We start from the raw sequence: 18,953 nt of genomic DNA, 5'->3' as shown, positions 1-18,953 counted from the left end.
TTATGCTATAGTAACCATTTATGTCAAAACTGGTTACTATAGCACAATTGACATGCGCAGAACCTATTATTTGTCTCTGCGCATGTTTATTATGCAATAGTAACCATTTATGTCAAAAAATAAAAGGGTCGAAAATCGGCGATTTTTCGAAAATTTCCCTGTACTATAGTACAGGGATTTTTTAAAAAAATGGTCAAAATATCCACTTTTTAAAATTCAATAATTATGCAATAATATTGCCATATATGCACATATATTGTGTTATCATCATTTTATAGAGCAATAGTAACTAGTTATGTCAAAAAAGAAAAGGGTCGAAATTTGGCAATTTTTTAAAAATGTCACTAATAGGCCTAGTAAGGAAAAACTATTAACTATAAATTATTACACAATAATATTACAATATATGCATATATATTGAGTAATCAAATCAAATTTGGCCATTTTTAGGGAATTCTTATGCGATAATATTTATATATAATGCAAATATATTGTGTAATATTTTATAGTAACTACTTATGTAAAAAAAATAAAGGGTTCATAATTTTCATAATTTTTGTAAGCAAAATAATGAGTAATGATTTTAAAAAGCAAATTTAACTCCAGACATTAAATTGATAAATAATTTTTATATTTATAATGTATTGTGCTAATTACAATATACAATAAACATACATATTTCAGGTTTATTTTGGTTAGTTAAAAATCTGTATTCTGCATTCAAACAAGTATCTTGACCACTAAACCACAGTGGTCAAGATTACACACAGTGAATCACTATAGATGGATTTAATGACTGTGACAAAATAAGGTGCAGTCATCTCACACAATCAAAGTTAATGATTTTATGTCCGTACATCATTCATCAATATAATCTTCTTAATAATTTATTTAATTTATGTATTCTTGCGTCCACTGAGGTAAATGTGAGATCGTTGGATCAATTAAACTTTCTGAGAAAACTCTTTTAAAAGTTGTCCAGCAATAACCAGTCGTTGAATTTCACTAGTTCCTTCATATATTTCTGTGATTCTAGCGTCCCTGTAGTGCCTCTCCGCAGGCATATCCGTTACGTAACCCATTCCACCGAGTACTTGAATGGCCTAAAAATAAAACACAATGAGCAATGGAACAAATATATTTTGTATGAAGATTACAGGGCAAAGATGCTAAGTTGTTTATTTTTGTTTATGCATGCAAATAAAATATGGCAATGAAAGCGTACTTAAATGCTGCACAAAAGTGTTGACGAGAACATAATGATCAGATTATTGCTTATCAGTATTATTATCAGTATATCATATTCAGTAACACATTACCTGATGTGCATTGAAGGTTGCTGCTTCTGATGCTGCTAGTTTGGCCATTGCTGCCTCCTATTACAAAATAAATTGCCAAAAAGTATTAAAGGTAAATGTATTTATCCTGCGAAAAATGTTTTCATCTTTAGTTTACCAAGTTTACGAATGCTCTACAACTAGCAACCACTAACATTTAGTCATTGCCAGATAAAGACTTGTTGACAACAAGTCAAAACATAAATATGTATACTGTTTTAACGTAAAAAATTGTATATACAGATGATATTTAATTTCGGATTAGGCCCTCTATGGACCCATGATCCCCTACTCTTCTTTACTCTCATATTAGCCAATACTGTATTCCATTGAATTACAATTATGTCATCACATTAACACAAAACAAAATACAATGATGCAGACCTGTTTAGAAGTGATTGCTTGTCTTAACAACCTATTGATTTTTACCAAAATACGTCTAACGAATTAAATAACTATATCTAAAAAACACATCCTTTTTTTATTCACTACCTTCTCCACAAGTTAATACACTTACTTTTGTAAAATTCAGTCCTGCATCTTTGAATGCAGCAGCTTGCCAGGTCAATAACCGTGAACTTTGAACTTTAACCTCCATATCAGCTAGCTTGGATTGTATCATTTGCATCTTACTTATCGGAGCTCCAAATGCTTCACGCTTCGCTGCATAATCAATAGCACAATCCAGGGCAGCCTGTAAAAAGAAAAGCTCAAGTTAAGAATAAAGCTACTTAATCGGAGACCTGAGGACCCTTGTTTAGGAACCCTAAGTGGCCCTCCAACGCTGGAGGGATCGAGCAGTGTTATCCCTTTTCGACATATTTTAATGCCTGATTTTTCTCTGAGCACTGCTCAGGGGCCCCCATAAGCTCCGGGCTCCTGGGTTTAGCCAGTGATCGTTCATAGCCGTTACGCCACTGTATTTATTAAGTAAAAGAAGGCAGATGACTTCAACCAACCTGTGCAATACCAACACCTTGCGCTGCAATTCCTATCCTACCTGCATCCAGAGTTGTCTAAAAAGAACCAATATAAATAAATATATAAAAGAGTTAGAATAAAAAATAAACATAAAAAAAATAACCAATGCATAAAAAAATAACAGTTATACATAATAAATCTATTTTTAAACTAGAACTACACTCAAAGAGCACAAACCTTTGCCTAGGCATTGAAAATTTAATGACGTGTTTCCATACAGCTATGAAATCATCTTTTACAATTTTTATGAAAATTGGGCAATAACTTTTTGAGTAATCTTGCTAATGAACAAATATAGAAATAAAGAAACATACACACATTGTTGAGGGCCTCATGCATGTCACCCTCATTAAATAAAGTTTTTAAAAAAAATAATAAAAAAAACATACATGAAAACATAACCTCCTTAGAGGAGGTACTGTAATAATTATCATAAACTTACCATAGCAATTTTAAATCCAAATCCAGGTTCTCCTAAAAGATTCTCTTTTGGTATTCTACAATCTTCAAATATAAGGTATGTAGTAGACGTAGCCCGGATTCCTAGCTTGTCTTCTTTCTTACCCAGTGATAACCCATCAATGGGCTTTGGAACAATAAAAGCACTAATACCCTGGATATTAAAAATCAAAGGCATATTGATGAATTAAATACATGATATTACCAAAGTTTATTAGACCTTTTTTTTTTAGACTATTCCTTATGAAAACACCACTTTTTTTAAGGGGACACCTTGCACTCAATTCAAAATAACATTTATTTACTTCCTTTTAAGATTTAAACAATAATGGAATATTAAGAAATAACATAGAAAAATAACAATAAATCTGGGAAAAAGCAGGTTCCCAGATACAGGACCCTTGAAAAGGGTCTGCCTCAGACATTAAACAAAGGGACAAAGACAAGCGGGACATGGGACACGACAAATCAACACAAAACAACCAGGACATTTATCTGAAAAGAATGAGGGGAAATTTATATTTTAAAATAAATTTTTGGTTCTAAAAATGTCCCATTAATAGGAGTTCTACTGTATTTTATTACCTTGTGTTTTAAATTTCTATCTGTTGTGGCAAACACGACAGAGGCCTCGCTCTCATACCCGTTGGTAATCCATGCCTTGGTTCCATTCAAGACCCAGTGATCACCATCCAGATGTGCTGTAGTGGACGCTGCGCCTGCATCACTGCCATTACCTAAAAGAGTTGGTTCAAGTAAGAATTCAAAGAAGCTGGTTATTTTATTGGTCGGTGACATTCTGACATCTGATTGGACAGTTATGGCTGTTATTTTGATTTAAATAATTATTCAACAGTGTATCAGTTACATTTTAAAGTTAACTGTTTATAATATCATAATTATAAATCAAAAGAAAATGCTGTGGGTATCAGTAGTGGCTGGATGGAGATACAAATAAAATAATCAGAAAGCTAAAACGTTGCAGAACTTTTGGATAACACTAAACTCTTCTTCAGTGCAATATCATAATAATAGTAATGCTTAAAATTCATATTTGGTCACAAATAATATTTATTACTGTCTGAATAATATTGATTTACATTCAGTTTTGAAATGGAATGGTCTGGCAGACAAAATACCATAGAAAGAAAAGTTGAAAGGTAGGGTTTTAGGCTATCCCCACATTTACTTAAATAATATATTGGATATGTAATGGTTCTACAATACCTGGTTCACTTAGACCAAAGCAACCGACACGACTGCCATCCACAAAAGGTGATATATATTTCTGTTTTTGTTCTTCATTTCCAAATTCCATTATTGGTGATAAATATAATGACTGCAAGTGAAAGAAAAGGAAGTGTTTTCACTAAAAAACAACTATTATCAAAATAATTCATTCGATTTAACCCTTGTATGAAAGCAAAATTCTGTGTATCTGACTTACTGGATACACTTCATCAGATGGTTGATGATGTCACTCATATGGTTGTTGATGTCATTCATATGGTTGTTGATGTCATTCATATGGTTGTTGATGTCATATTGTTAATGATGTTCCTTTACATTCATATCAAAGTCAGTTATGAGTTCACGTTTAAATAAAAATTGTTGTACACATAGATTCAATTGTGTTTATAGTTCAATATGTTTTTACATGTATTTTATTTTTATTTACATTTTTTGTTTTTATACATTTTATATTAAGATTCACTAATAATAAAAACTCACAAATGAGGTATACTTACACACATGAATGCTGTACACCAAAATCAATCACATCTAGTCTCAAAATGTACAGCAATGACCTGACCTCTTTCATAGTATTGACTGGAGACATACAGTAGTACAAATACATATGCATACAGACCTAGGCTACCAATAATGATTAATATCTTACCGGTTGCCGTTGGTTTCTTTCATAGCAGTCAATATGGTACTTACATTGTGAGCACTTAAAATTGTCCCTGTTGCTGCACACCCTCGGCTGATCTCCTCCATCGCAATGGCATAAGACATAGTATCTAGATCAGATCCACCATATGTATCTGGTACTTGAAGTGCCATCAGGCCTAGATCACCCATCATCTTTACCTGACCAGACCCAAGTAGAGGTTGATACAAAGTACAGGGCATTTCTACAATTTGTAGGCAGACTATGCAAGCCAAGCAGATGGCTAAGGAACGTCAGAATGGCAGCCTATGACATGACTAGCCTATTGGCATGATGAAAATGAAATGCAGAAATGATACCAAAAACAGAAGCTTCATTGGTAATAAGAATCCAGTATGAATTTGCATGGATTAGTAATGTTAAACAAGATGGGATATAAAGTAGAATAAGATACGAACATTAATATAGAATTGCATAAAATATATTTGCTTAATCAATGCATTGTAAATGATGGTAAGAGCAATATAGTAGGTACTGTATGATGATGTGTTTTTTGTAGGTTGGCCCAAAAGTGTCTCTGAGTGCCTAATCTATAAAAGAATTCAACAAACTGTCACACTTGCTATCTGTCTTGTTTTTCTCTATCTCAATTTAGGTGCTAGATGTCTCAAGTATTCATTTCAAGTCCCACTATTGTGTCTTTCAATGCTAAAACTTCTTATGTACTTTAACAATTACTGGTATGTTTGTTGTCTGACATCCTAAACTTGAATCCTTTTTTTTAATTATTTTTTTTTATTTACAGACCTATATAAATCTAAATTATTACCAACTCAAACCTGACAGCACTTAAAAATTTCCAACAAAAACTTTTTTTCTAGAATAAACAGTATACAAAAGCTTGATGGAACGCTTGAAATAGCAAATACAACACCACTAAAAACCACAATTGCTAATCTGAACAGCTACCCAGTAGGTATCCTTTTCCCTTATACTTACCTTACCAGGTAGAACAAATCTGCACACTTTTTTCCATGACATAGAACCTCATCTACAGTAATTATGATCTGTAAACTTATTATATCCTTACCTTACTTCACACACAAGCTATCATGTGTATGTACGGTGTAGAAGTTAATATAACCTTTGCCTTTACCTAGCCTGGTTCTAACTAGATACACAAGGATGTAGACACAATGCAAGTAAAGTTGACCAATGACAGGCGACAGTTTGAATAATCCATAGCTTGTGATTGGTCAAATTACTTATGTTCAACTTGTGTCATTCAGTTGCGTCCCTAGTGGGAACCAAGCTTAAATAACCTAAAATTGGCATTGATTTTAGTATGCATCAACTTACATTATTATTACATTATTATTACATTATTATTTTAGTATGCATCAACTTACATTATTAACACTCATAATAACACCACAACTAGCACATCCTCTACTGATCTCCTCAATAGCTATTGCATACGCTAAGTAATCTAAGCCTGTCCCGCCATATTTTTCTGGAACGTCAACTGCCATTAGGCCGAGCTCTCCTAATTTTTTCACCTGATGAAAGATACAATGAAATAGGAGATGATGCTTAAGATAGTAAAATAATAACTACTAAATAATAATAAATTAACAGTCAGGAAAAAAAGGAAAAAGGCTTCCTACTTTCTAGGAGTTTTATGTGGTTAAGTTATCATATAGGATTAGTATTACAATGTTTTGACAACTCTGTTCAGATTTTGCCATTTTTCTCTAACTGTTATTTCTTGTAAAAATAGGCCCAACAAAAATAGAATAGAACTATCTGTCTGTACACAGCGACCTACTTAATGATGGCAATGATGATGATGAAAACAATGGTTGTAATGACACAGGTAATACAGTATTATAATGTGATCAGGTTGATGATGGCTAATGACAGATTTTAAATATCAAGCAAGCAAGTACAGTTAGTTAAAAATGAAGGAGATGTGACTGTCAAGCAAGCATGACATTTAAGTTTTTTTTAATAAGCAATAGATTTGATTAGACATTTTGTATTAAATAGCACATGCATCCACAGTCAGTTAATATAAAAACATCTAAAATAGGCTGGATAGGGTTGTACTAACTCAAGAAGTATAAGGCTAGCTAGTACATTTGACTTTGTATAAGGTCAAGTTTGGAAGATAAGATATATTAATAATGCATTGCAATCTATATATTATAATTTGACAAGCAATATAGAAACTTCAAATATAATAGGGAGAAAAAGTGACGTCACGTTTCCTGGCTACCGACTGCACTGGGTACAAACAAAGTTTGGTCGGCCATCTTGTCCTATTCTAACGCATTGATTTAACAACGCTTTTTCGTACATCCCGATAAATTTTGTTTTTACATAATTTAGATAATATGAGATGAATTGAATAACATTAAAATTCAATTACATTACAATTGTTGTCAAAAATATTATTTTGGTTTAACACACCACTGATAGCCCACTATGAATAAGTCTTTATTTAAATATTAAAATTTTACAGACATTATTATTTAAGTGTTGATCAACCAACCATACAAGGGAATTACCTAAAACTGCTATACCACCCTCAAATGTTTTGGCATGTCTGTATTTCAACTCTTAAGCTCTGTCTACACTATCTATCAAACTAGTTTGACAAAAAAAGTGTGATGTGGTCAAATATGGTAGTGATACGACATCATCACATTTTTGTGTCACATAAAGTTTGATAGTGTAGACAAGGTTTTACCTGTTCTTTGGGATATCGATGTTCCTTGTCCAATTCTCCTGCAATTGGTGCAAGCTCATTATCAGCAAAGTCTCTACATGTCTTCCTAAGCATCGCATGTGTCTCAGACAGAGACGCCAAGCTGTGTGCCTTACATATTGAAGATGATGACCCTGTAAAAAAAGTTAGCAATTCAGATTTTGTTTTATCTTTTGTGGTTGAACACCACCCTCCCTCTCATCTAATGTTTTAGAAAAAATAATTGTAAAATCTAATAAATGTTTTTCGTTATTTTATGTTTTTTTTATATCTCCTCTTTAATATTATTTACAGTTTAATCTTTTGGCCTATAAATTAAGATTTCTTTATAAAACTAATTAAAAAACAATGCATAACTTATAAATCTCCAACAACATTGTACAGTATGTACTGTAAAGTATGTATCTTGAACTTTTAAATATTTGATGATTTATATTTGAAAAACAAAGAGCTGTTTGGTCTTTCCTTGCCTTTTATATTTCGTTTTGTCTTTTTCTTTGTATTGTATGGCAGAAATTGAATAACTAAAATATTAAATATTGTAACCAACAACTATCCATTACTCAATATGAAATTGTATTTGGTAGACTAAGTGGGATCATACCTAAGAACTAATTTAAATAACATATTTATCATATTTTCTTTGTAATGGGTTACCTAGCAAGGCAGTGATTACATATTAGCAGACCAGTAGGATTTCATTACTGGGACCATGTTCTATTCAATTACAGCGTAATGATGCAAAATCTCAATATTGCTGGTACAGTACATAAGGGTACCATCTATCAAATGCATATATTAATATTACGATGAAATCTACCACAAACACTTTTTTAACAACATTAATTGTGTGTTATAAGATACTGTATAATATAAATGCCCAAAAGCGAAGTTTAATTAGACCCGGGCTTGGCTAGGTAGATTGATTACATTTACACTTGATGGAATTAGTTCAGGCTACTGCCAATTTGCTTCAATGTTTAACTAGTAGCTAGGGAAGTCAGAATATACCGCTACTAAATAGATAGGGCCTCTGACTCTGGCTAGCTATATACATTAATGTATACATAGTAGGCAGCAAGGCTAGCTAGCTAGCTAAGAAGTAGTAGGCTAGGCCCTACTACTAGTACTATCTATATAAATAAAACATTATTTATATTTTCCAATTTCTTATTTTATTTAATTCATTATTTATTGTAGGGCAATACGACCCAGTTGGCAATAGTCCTATATATTACACTTATTTACTTTACTAATATTTGCTTTTCGTACTACTACACGACCAATTTCAAATCAAAAGCGGTCTAGCCTAGGCCTGGTTCTTGTGCGTATAACGCATACGTCACTAGTACTAAATCAACACGGGCAGTAATGCTATAATCACCGTCGACCTGTCCAAGTCATGGGCCTAGCAACAACTAACATAAATATCTACTTGGGCGCTACCGATTTTTGTATTCAACATTTAAGTTGGTTAAGCAACATATATAATCTCATAAAATGTATGTAACATTGTAAAAACTAACCCAAAAAACACACTTTTGACCTAAAAAGTTGTCTGGAAACTTTCTGAAATGCCTTCGCTGCTGCCGCCATGATGTCCCTGTTTATCAATACGCCCTCTGCTGTTGACAAAACATCTTTTATATAGTTTGGTTCCTCGGGCCAAATGTAATTTTAACTTGTTTAATTAGACATCATCACAAAAGAAATACCTTAAAATAAACACCTAAATGTAATATTTAACCCGACAAAATCATCTTTATTACCACCGGGTAATCATAATCATCACTAGCGTCAAATCTAGACATCATCATAATAAACACTGCGACTCTCTCAAAACATCTTGACAATAATATGAACAGAAAATGAAACTTGAAAACTGGTTGTAATCAATACGATATAATATTTATTTGGCAGTGATATTCCCTAGCTGGCAATAAAGACATTTGGAAAGAAACTATGACATTATCAAATTAATTGAATAATTCTATTAGTCATGCTCTAATTGCCATTATGCTCTTATTAATTTCCTGTACTATTTAATTATAATATTATACTGGCCATTATTTCATAATTAAATTATGCCTATATACAAGATTGTTTTAATATTATTATTTTGCTACTTAATTCAAACGTCATGTTTCATTGTTCATCCAAGCCTCCTCTAAATTATATTATGTAACTGTGTGAATTAATGTACTCCATGGGTATTTGAACTTCTGCCTCGAGTTCCAATGGTTGTACGCTCGCCTCTGTTAGAGAGGTCGCATTTTCAAATCCTGTCGAGGCATTATGTATGTCACATCGGTTTCTTAAACCACAGTATTGCGTTTGTAAAATCTATCCATTGCCGTTAGTTTGAGCACTCTGATAAAACATTTCCAAAATCCTCCACAGTGTTTCAATCACAATGCACATATTATTTCATGAAGTATCTGTCTATTTGATAATATAAATGTCTGTCCCATGGGACCGCTATATAAAGTACGAAAACAAAAGCTGGTACCAGACCAGATATATGAAATGATCTTATAGAATGTAATGGGTTGGTAGGCCTACAAGTGCTAACCGATCCCTTAATAATTAAATTTGTCCCCTAAAACATGACATGGAGATAAAACCAAATATTGATTGGGTCATTTAACAATTCCATCGTGTGACTATTTCCCTTCAAATTGCGGTTATTGGATATTTTCCAATCTAATTTTTTATCAAAGGGAATAATTTAGGTCACGGTATTAATGGCCTATTCAACAGGGGACACGATTAAAATACAATTTGTTTTCAAATGTTGTGTATCAAATAAGAAGAACTTGGAAACTGTGACTACTGTAGCCAATTAGAAAGAAGAGGGAATCATCTTTGATAGACATTAGATAATTACATTTATCTAAGGGCAGTTTGTAAAACACGTGGCCGGCGGCCTTAAGGAAGCTATTATAGTGGATATAACCTAAAAATAGAACTGTATGAATGTTTCAAGGCACACTACCTTAACGTTTGCACAGCAATTTAAAGTATTTAAAAACTAGTTTATTCTCTGTATGCGAGGTTTCCTACTCTACATAAGGATTCCATTGGACTGAACCCGTGTCTCCCACATTATAATTCAAAGGTTCTTCACAAAGAGTACACAATTCTCCGACCTCTTTTATACATTCAACACAGTATGCTCCCTTACAATCCATCGTCTCACATTTATAAAACTTATCTCCGTTTTCATCAGAAGCACACGCGATACAAACGCGAGTGTTGCGACAAAGAATCCTACGACAACAAGTGTTATTAGCCGACATCCAAGATAGAAAGCTGACTTTTTCCAGAGCTTTTTGTTCTCTGTCATTCTCTTTTATAAGCTGTTGCAACATGTCACGAATTGTCTTGCGTTTTTTAAGAGTTTGACTGTAGAGATAGTTTATACGTGCTGCTTCTCGTGCTGGGTAATAGAACGATGCAATCCAGCGACGTAGTCTTAAAGCATAGGATTGGAAAAGAACCATTAGGATAGCTACACCATACAGAGCACCAATGATAATGTTAGTTTGCTTATCTGGTCTTTGTGGATGTGGAAGACACTCGTTGATTGTGGTAGAAGCGTTGTGCTCATTGTTTGTGTCGAAGCCATCTCCCAATAAAGCTCTTGCAAATTCTGATACCACTCCAGTTCCAGCAATGTCCATATTAGCTTTTCCTCCACCGGTTAGTTCATATTCAATCTGTCCATGTCTTGAAATTATATCAAGCAGATAAAACATGCCATAATCCACAATTATTATTATTCCAGCAATTAATACATACATAAAAATTGTTATAAAACCTAGCAAAAAGGTTCCCCTTTCTACCTTAGACAATGCCAATGTTTTTAAGTCTATAAGTTTTCCACGTTCTAGTTTCTTCAGTGGTAATATCGATTCCTTACCACTTTCTGTTCTTTTTACATCAAGATCTCGGAATTCCTTTGTAATGTAAAAATTATCAAATCTATCTTTTGTCAGATATAATTTATGATATAGATACGCTCTGTAGAGAACATACACAACGGATAGTGCCAACAGACGATCCGCAAATAGCACAGCGGTGTCAAAGATGTTAAAAGTTTCTTCAAGCTCTTGTCGAACCGCCCTTGCGATTCCAGCAGCAGATTTACTTGCGTTTCTTTTGGTGTCCCAGTGAGCTTCAAAATGAATATCTGTCTGAAAGACGTCGTTGATCTTATTTGATATATGTTGGATGGCATCTCCTACGTCGTCGACAATTGCTCTGCCAAACTCTGGCGCTTGACAAATACTGTTTCCAAAGGAAATGATCTCGCACAGTGGATCTATATCAAGTGGCTTGCATAGCTCAACGGCTGAAAAATATTATTGACATTTTCAAGTTTATTTCATATTTCATTTGATGTTTAAATTTAGTTAGCAAGGAAAATGAGTGATCTTACTGAAACGGATGTTTTAACTCATAATATCAGGGAATATCATGTTCAATAGCATCATGTTGCATAAGTATATTTTGTGACATAGACCATTTAGGCCAAATGAATTAATCATAACTTACGTATTTTAGTCTTGCTTAACTTAAGTATACAGTTTTCGTATATTCGATTTAAGACCACCTTACAGTCACGATAAGCCACGTCCATTGTGGTGGTACAAGCATCAGCAGCGTTTGAAAGAACTTCTCCAGCTACCTACAGAAGTACAAAAGCCAACACAAATAATCATAAAGAGTTCTTCTATACCCCACCCATTCCAACTTCCTCGCTTGCTTTGTAGCAGGAAGTGCGGTTTCTACTTAATCTTTAATTAGTCTTGTTGAAGATGTAGTTAATTATGTTTTAGCATTTAGAATAGAGTGAATAATTGAGAGAGAAATAGAACTGAAAGCAATAAAAAGTTAAGAAAATAGTAACTGTACCCAAAAGAGCAAAAGTTTCTTACTAATAGGAAAAAGCTCACCTTCAAACGTAAGCGTGTTGCTTTTAGTTAAAAAGATAGTAGTAGATGTTATTCTAAAAAGAGCAATAGAAATATTAGAAAATACATTATGAAGATCTCTAAGCTACGTAACGTACATAAGTGCTAAATGCTATAAAAAGAAATCTTGTCTCACAATCAGTCTCTAAAACTAATATTACTAAAGTTAACAATTGGCGAACCTTTTCTACTGTTAACAGACTTATTCTAAACAATCATAAATTCCACATTTTCACCTCGAATATTTGGTTTAATCTATAGTTTTTTATATCAAACTTGGTATACATTGTGAATGCAGTTTGTGTCTCTAGCCTATCAATTTAATTGTTAATAATTTTTGTTATGTTTTTGTCAAAGTAATGAATTGTAGAGTTTGATTCTTTTTCTCCAATTGTTACTGTAATGTTTTACATTCCACGTACCTGAAAGCCATGATTAATTTCATCAAGACCTCTTTCAATCGGTTCAAATTTATTCCTGACATCAACAGCAGTTTCTTGAAGCCTCTGTATACTTTCTTCAATGTTTTTGACATAATTATCAAATGATTGTAATGCAGCATCTTGAATCTGTTTTCCTTGATCATGAACCATCTATATACAGAAACAAAATACAACATGTTGAAACTATGTGTTGTATTGGAACAATAATGCATAGATATGAAATTCTTTATCCGTATTATAACACTTAGCTAACTATTCTCCACTCGTTTTATTCTCCATTCTAACACTCATTAGCTGTTATGAATAGTGTTTTCCGAAAGATGGGAAATTCTTTCTAGCTGTTTTACTTTATCGGTTTGATTTAGCTGTTAGTTTATTTTACTTGTATCTCCAATCCAACCATTGATACACACAGCATTGTAACATTTTCTTTTGGATTTATAAAGTACAAATATAATATAGGCCTATTAAAGTTTAAACAAAAAAAAATTATAAAATAAGGGTAACGATACACAGATTTAGTACCGTACTTATTTCATTTTTAAACAATTTGCATTAGGCCTAGCCTATACTCTCTTGCGACAAAATTACAAACTTGAGGATATGATAAGTACTGTAATAATTCTGCGAGACTTGTTAGTGCATCATCACTAACTTTTTATCAGGAAATTGAGTTTATTCTGACCTTATCGGTCACCGCATGACATGTCAGTATTAAATCGGATTATTTTTTTATATCAATGTTGAAGATAAATGTGAAAATTGTAAGCATTTCAAGCGATAGAGACGGTGATAGAGTTTATAAAAAAACAAAACGGATTCTGAAAGCTTGTATATTTCTATTTATATCATATGCTTAGAACAAAACGAAATGTCCACGTCATAGACATTATTTTCAAGAGACATTATGCATGTTATTTACCTCAGCACTGCAGCTCATGGATTCTGAAATAACATTACTATTGTGAAATATATTAGCAACTGGACCATTTAGCAGTAAAGTAAAAGTGAAAGCTATAAAAGCAGCACGCCCTCTTGAAGTACATAGTGTCGGTGCCATTAAAGCTGCTATACATCTTGCACGAACTATATAAAAAAATTATGGAAAATAAAAATCTTTTTACTACTAAACAAGAACATCCTTTGGAGATCTCACCTTTTAGATGTATGCTTATATGGGGCGCCATAAGCTTAAGATAAGGGCGTATCAACTTGATCTTTGTGCATGGTTATTTCCTGAGTTCGCGGTTCCATTCCTGTCTGATGTCAGACGACAAAATAACTAAAATCAATATCTGACTTTACGTTCCTAATATTTAACAATTATGCTTAGCAATTTAAAGTTAATAAAGAAATTATAAACCGAAAAGAAACTCAAATAATTCAAACAAATAAAGTCCTTGTTAAAATTCCAAACACTGAATATCTTCCACTTACCTGTGCAAGCAAGACTAAGCGACATTGCCATGGTTCCAAGACCAGTGACGACACAAGACGTAAAGAAACTGTATAACAATCCATAGTATAACCCAAGAAACAAAACTCCACCGAAAAATAGCCCCAAACAGAAGCCAATAATGCCCTTTATTACGCTGTGTTCACTATGACGTCTGGTCAAACTTTTTGGATAAATCTTGCTAAATGATTTTTTGGTTGATTTCTTTTTCTCTGGTATGTCTTTTTCCCTCTCTTCTTCTTCTTCTCTTTCAACTTCTATTGCTTCAGTAGTGTTGGCATATTCGGGTATATTTGGCTCTACTGGTGTTGAATATGCCTTGGTAAAGAAAATGGAAGAAAGGTTATTAGCCAAATAGCCATTCCATCAATTTATAGAGAATTATAATGCAGTACATATACTGTAAGTATACATAACTTTTAAACTTTTTTTTTGTTTAAACACATTACGTTTTATTAGGCGATTAAATTCATCACAAGTCTAGAAAAAGCAGTTTAATAAAAAAAGAATAGAATTCAAACTTTTTTTAAACATAGGTTTTATATAGCATTTGGCTCTTTTAATTAAAATTAAAATTCTCATGTAATACATCGGAATGTATATTTGTAGTGATTAAGTTCACTTTTGACAATCAAAATGCCAGTTGCTTTTGTGCCAAAAGTTAATAAAAATCAAATAAAAAAATATGATGATTGTTATGTTTGTTACACTCTCATATAACTAAAGTAACTGAAGTGAATCAATATCATCATAATCATTAGGATTGTTATTTCCATAATTTCGAATGTTTACTGACCCAGAACTCCATATCAAAATTAACTTTAACTTCGATATATTTTGGATAAATTCTAAATGAAATAAAGCCATTCATCTTATACGGATGAACTGACTTGTTGCTTTATCTCCTCAAACATGTTAGCAAACTCCAAAGAAACTTGAAAAGAAAAAATTACTTCTTTAGTAAATTCAGTTTAGAAAAAAATGTCCTTTCTTAGGATTTTTGACCGTACTCAACCCAAGGGAAGGTTTGAAAGCTTTTTTTGTCTAGATGAAGAATTAGGATAATTATTAAAAGAAAAAGGTTGGATAAATTTTAGATAAGATTGTATATTAATCAACCGAAGAAAGGAAAACTGTAACAATTTCAAATTAAAATTTAACTCTCACTTATGAACTTACAACTGAATCGTAGGACGGAGGATCCAAAGGCGGTCCGGAACTAGGTGCAGCTTCTACCTGACGACCTGAATGCGCAGTTGCGTACGTTACGTCAACCAGTAAGGGGTACTGAGCATACGGGTTGCCTATAACAAGTGCATCATGGTCTTGATTGTGTATCCTCCTAGGGGGTGGGGACGTTACTAGAGGGGTTTGCCGGCGCGCTTTAGGTAAAGGTGTCGGCAACGGAGGTTTCTTTACCGATCTTGGTTTTGGTGTTGGTGGATCTTTATCCGACATAATGATACTGAAGATTTCTTTCTCTAGATAAAAAGAACCAAACGAAAATAGTGATTCCTTCATTTTTAATGTATGTACAGTTAATAGGGCTACTTATATTATTGTACAATTAAATGCATTGTCTCGAGACCGCTGGCAGAAGATCCCAACACATAGGATATGTTTTGTGTTTCAGTCCGGCCGGTTAAGTTACATTAAAAATTTTGCCAACGATATTTTATGGTTTTTTTGTTGCATATACAGTATTTTTATAAATTTAGATTGAGCATTCAATTAGCATTGAACCTATAAAATGTTTTAGGAAAAGCAAAATAAATTTAAACTTGTGAATCATTTCATACTAATTATATTACCTTACAAAGATAATTTGTATATATAAAATGTATACAAAGAATTGATATTGTCTATATTTATGAACATTCTAAGCTTTAAATATGCCGAATATAAATAACATTTCTTGCTGTTAAGTTTTCAGGAAATTAATAGTGGTGTCAGGCCAGCTATCTGTCATAGCTTATAACCATAGAAGTATATATAAAGTTTTAAAAGGAACTATCGACATTTTCTTGATAAATTGCCAAATATAGGCTTTGGTGATTGATGTTTAATAACATTATTTTAACGAAGGTAAAATAAAAAAACTATATTGTTAATAAAAAATCAATTACAAAGTATATAAAGTAAAAATGAATAAAACTTACCTTTAATTTGCAAACTTTCCTCAGAACTATATTAGCGTAAAATGAAAATGGCAAGCTGAACTAAGTTAGAGTGGCGCATGTAATTGGTTAAAAGAATTTCCCCTCTCAGGATGAAACTTAATTCGATTATACATGTCAGAATTTAGTAAAAAGACTGCATTTCTGCTGCAGGTTGAGCGCATGACTTTTTACTGACTTCCGTTCATAATAGTGTATAAAAATGAATTATTAATTTTAAAAAATTAGAAATTATAACTTTTGGAAGCTTCTATTTATTACTCTTAGTAATCATCCTATCCTAAATTTAATCGATAATAACAACTCACTACCATAATAGAAATCTATATTAGAATAAAAAAATTATCAACAATTTTCCGCTGAAGTTTTTCATTCATTAATTTATTATTCATATATTATCATATACTACGTACGTGTATAATAATAGTTACCAAGTAGCTTACAGTTTCCATTTAATTCAAAATACAGATATTTTTATATAACGTTTGATAGTTAAACAACATTATTTATTTTTACATTAAAAAAAATATATCGTGTTTTGTTCTTTTTACTTGTGCTGTACTAAAAAAAATGTTTTACATTTTTGTTAACATACTTAGAGTATATTCTCTATATTTAACTGTAAATAAAACCTTAATGAGAAGCCATTTAATTGTTATCATGTCTGCAATAAATAATGAAATCGACAAATTTAATTTCTCTTGGTGAAATCAGATTTTCATCTCAGTCTATGGAAAGAACCCCACAAATTGTTATAAAAACAGTAATTTCCATAGATAAAATCTCTGTTCCCTTTTGCTTCTTCTTCACATTTAGGCCTACCTATTTCTATTTGTTTGATTTTGGTTTTTTTTTTCTAGCTTTTTCATTTCATCAATAACCATTTGTGTTTATCACGGAGCTTATTTTTTAACTTAAAAAATATTTGTGACAAAAAATAAGTTGAAATTGCGTCAGAAAACATGTGATTTTAAAGTTTTATTTCCTGTTTACAAATTAACCACAGTGTACCTTAAACAGGTCGTATTTCTGAGTATTTGACTTGGCGGTGTTGTTGCGTTTAATGCAACAGAATACATATATCCGTGATGATGGTGATGAAACGACAGATCGTCTACAATTAAGTATTTCTAATTATTGGCAGTTGGCAGCAGGGACCCGGGCCAATTTTGAAGCGTTTATTGAAGCAGATATCGAAAGTTTTTTCCTGTATAGAGAATGCATAAATGTATGTAGATACCTTATATCTATTGCTAAGAAAATATTTCTTAATTAGGCCAACGTTTACCTGAACAGAAATATTGATTTTGGAATTGTTTTTATTTCGACATTTTTTCTAGTGTATAAATCAATTAAATTTAGGTAAGAAAATGATGCATCCATAAAAACACGTTGTGCTATCTAAGATCACTATTTGTATACTCAATTAGTACTACACACAAATAGTTCCAACGGACTTGTTTGGGTCTCAAAAGGTACAATATTGGTTCACCGATATTAAACACCTGAAACATGACAGTTTTTTTGACTAAATAAAATTCATAATTCCGAAAAATTGAATCTACAAAACTGGCCACAGCATTTCCGACAACAAGTTCAACGGCATAGCGTTCTGCCAACGCAACAGTAAAAACGCGTGGTAATTTCGTTATCAAAATCAGTGCGGTGTATAGATTATAAGATTGCAACAAACTAATCTAACAATTAATTGTAGCGAAACCTAACCCATGGATTTCCTTGAAGAACTGTCAAACGAACGACAAGAAAACAAATAGGTATAATGAACAACATCCTCAATTGTGGAAATTAGCATTCCCAATCTGCAAAATGGCTCATCGAGGCTTCCTTTCTTCACTAGGTTTTTAGAACAAACTACCTCAAACCAATACCTCAAGATAATGGAATGCTTCCCCATCAAACGAAAAACAGGAGTCACCAACATTTTTTTTAATCAACTTTGTGTGCGTGGTTTTTACCAGGGTCCTGTTTATCGAACAATTCCATTGAGAAGTTAATGAATATCTCTTTGGAATAAAGACTGTACAAGCATAAGTACAGTGTAGTATACCAAGTGTACATCAACATGTTCTGCGTGTCTCATTGAGATGTTAAAATCTTAAATCTTTCCGGTATCATACAATAATCTGGGTATTTTATTTCATCAAGTTGACTACCATGATTTGGATATGTTTGTTTACAGTAAAAACCTCATCAAATAGTGATATAGCTTTGTTCCTTGATGACGGCTTCTACATCTTCTGCAACAACCCTCTACTAAAGACATTCGGTAATAACGTGCTTCTTTGCTAAGAACGTGCTAATTATACTAGACATTTGTTATTTTTGTAGGATTTTTTTCGACCGAATCATGCCTTAATGAGTTTGCGATTCATCAAGTTGCCTTTTGAAAAGAATTCTAGAACTGATGAAATCTTTAGGCCTCTACAGACACTATCAAAC

At 32.5% G+C, this 18,953-nt stretch overlaps 3 protein-coding genes across 5 annotated transcripts in view; 1 reads left to right on the top strand and 2 right to left on the bottom strand.

The window, feature by feature from the left end:
* Positions 1–18,953, top strand: part of LOC140044651 (L-serine dehydratase/L-threonine deaminase-like) — a 40,978-nt gene that overhangs the window by 4,768 nt on the left and 17,257 nt on the right. The window lies entirely within an intron of this gene.
* Positions 608–9,115, bottom strand: LOC140044650 (short-chain specific acyl-CoA dehydrogenase, mitochondrial-like). Of its 3 annotated transcripts, XM_072089255.1 has the most exons (11): positions 8,968–9,115; positions 7,424–7,575; positions 6,081–6,230; positions 4,722–4,871; positions 4,005–4,116; positions 3,363–3,514; positions 2,761–2,931; positions 2,297–2,353; positions 1,855–2,031; positions 1,320–1,376; positions 608–1,103 (listed from the first exon to the last, which is right to left on the bottom strand). In XM_072089255.1, the coding sequence occupies exons 1-11, from the start codon at positions 9,035–9,037 to the stop codon at positions 945–947; spliced, it is 1,407 nt and encodes a 468-aa protein (XP_071945356.1). In that variant the 5' UTR covers positions 9,038–9,115; the 3' UTR covers positions 608–944. The 3 variants fall into 3 exon arrangements, with proteins under 3 accessions (XP_071945356.1, XP_071945358.1, XP_071945357.1); XM_072089257.1 differs by lacking the exon at positions 6,081–6,230 and having other exon boundaries at positions 611–1,103; positions 8,968–9,103; XM_072089256.1 differs by lacking the exon at positions 4,722–4,871 and having other exon boundaries at positions 612–1,103; positions 8,968–9,103.
* On the bottom strand, positions 9,346–13,890 carry LOC140043440 (DC-STAMP domain-containing protein 2-like). Its single transcript, XM_072087953.1, has 4 exons — positions 13,783–13,890; positions 12,840–13,010; positions 11,999–12,131; positions 9,346–11,795 (listed from the first exon to the last, which is right to left on the bottom strand). Exons 1-4 carry the CDS (start codon positions 13,798–13,800, stop codon positions 10,501–10,503), a joined length of 1,617 nt encoding a protein of 538 aa, XP_071944054.1. The 5' UTR covers positions 13,801–13,890; the 3' UTR covers positions 9,346–10,500.

Source organism: Antedon mediterranea, chromosome 3 (genome assembly GCF_964355755.1).
Source record: "Antedon mediterranea chromosome 3, ecAntMedi1.1, whole genome shotgun sequence".
NCBI classification, from domain to species: Eukaryota; Metazoa; Echinodermata; class Crinoidea; order Comatulida; family Antedonidae; genus Antedon; species Antedon mediterranea.
This window is presented reverse-complemented; position numbering and strand designations above follow the sequence as displayed.

What these genes read in the sequence shown, in the direction of transcription:
- LOC140044650 (XM_072089255.1), bottom strand. Translation starts at nt 9,037, where the DNA reads ATGGCGGCAGCAGCGAAGGCATTTCAGAAAGTTTCCAGACAACTTTTT. An exon ending in AAGGTGTTGGTATTGCACAG is followed by an intron (nt 2,032 to 2,296) that starts GTTGGTTGAAGT and finishes TTCTTTTTACAG; the next exon opens with GCTGCCCTGGATTGTGCTAT. An exon ending in CAACCTTCAATGCACATCAG is followed by an intron (nt 1,104 to 1,319) that starts GTAATGTGTTAC and finishes TTTTATTTTTAG; the next exon opens with GCCATTCAAGTACTCGGTGG.
- LOC140043440 (XM_072087953.1), bottom strand. An exon ending in AAATTAATCATGGCTTTCAG is followed by an intron (nt 12,132 to 12,839) that starts GTACGTGGAATG and finishes GTACTTCTGTAG; the next exon opens with GTAGCTGGAGAAGTTCTTTC. An exon ending in GTTAAGCAAGACTAAAATAC is followed by an intron (nt 11,796 to 11,998) that starts GTAAGTTATGAT and finishes AATATTTTTCAG; the next exon opens with CCGTTGAGCTATGCAAGCCA.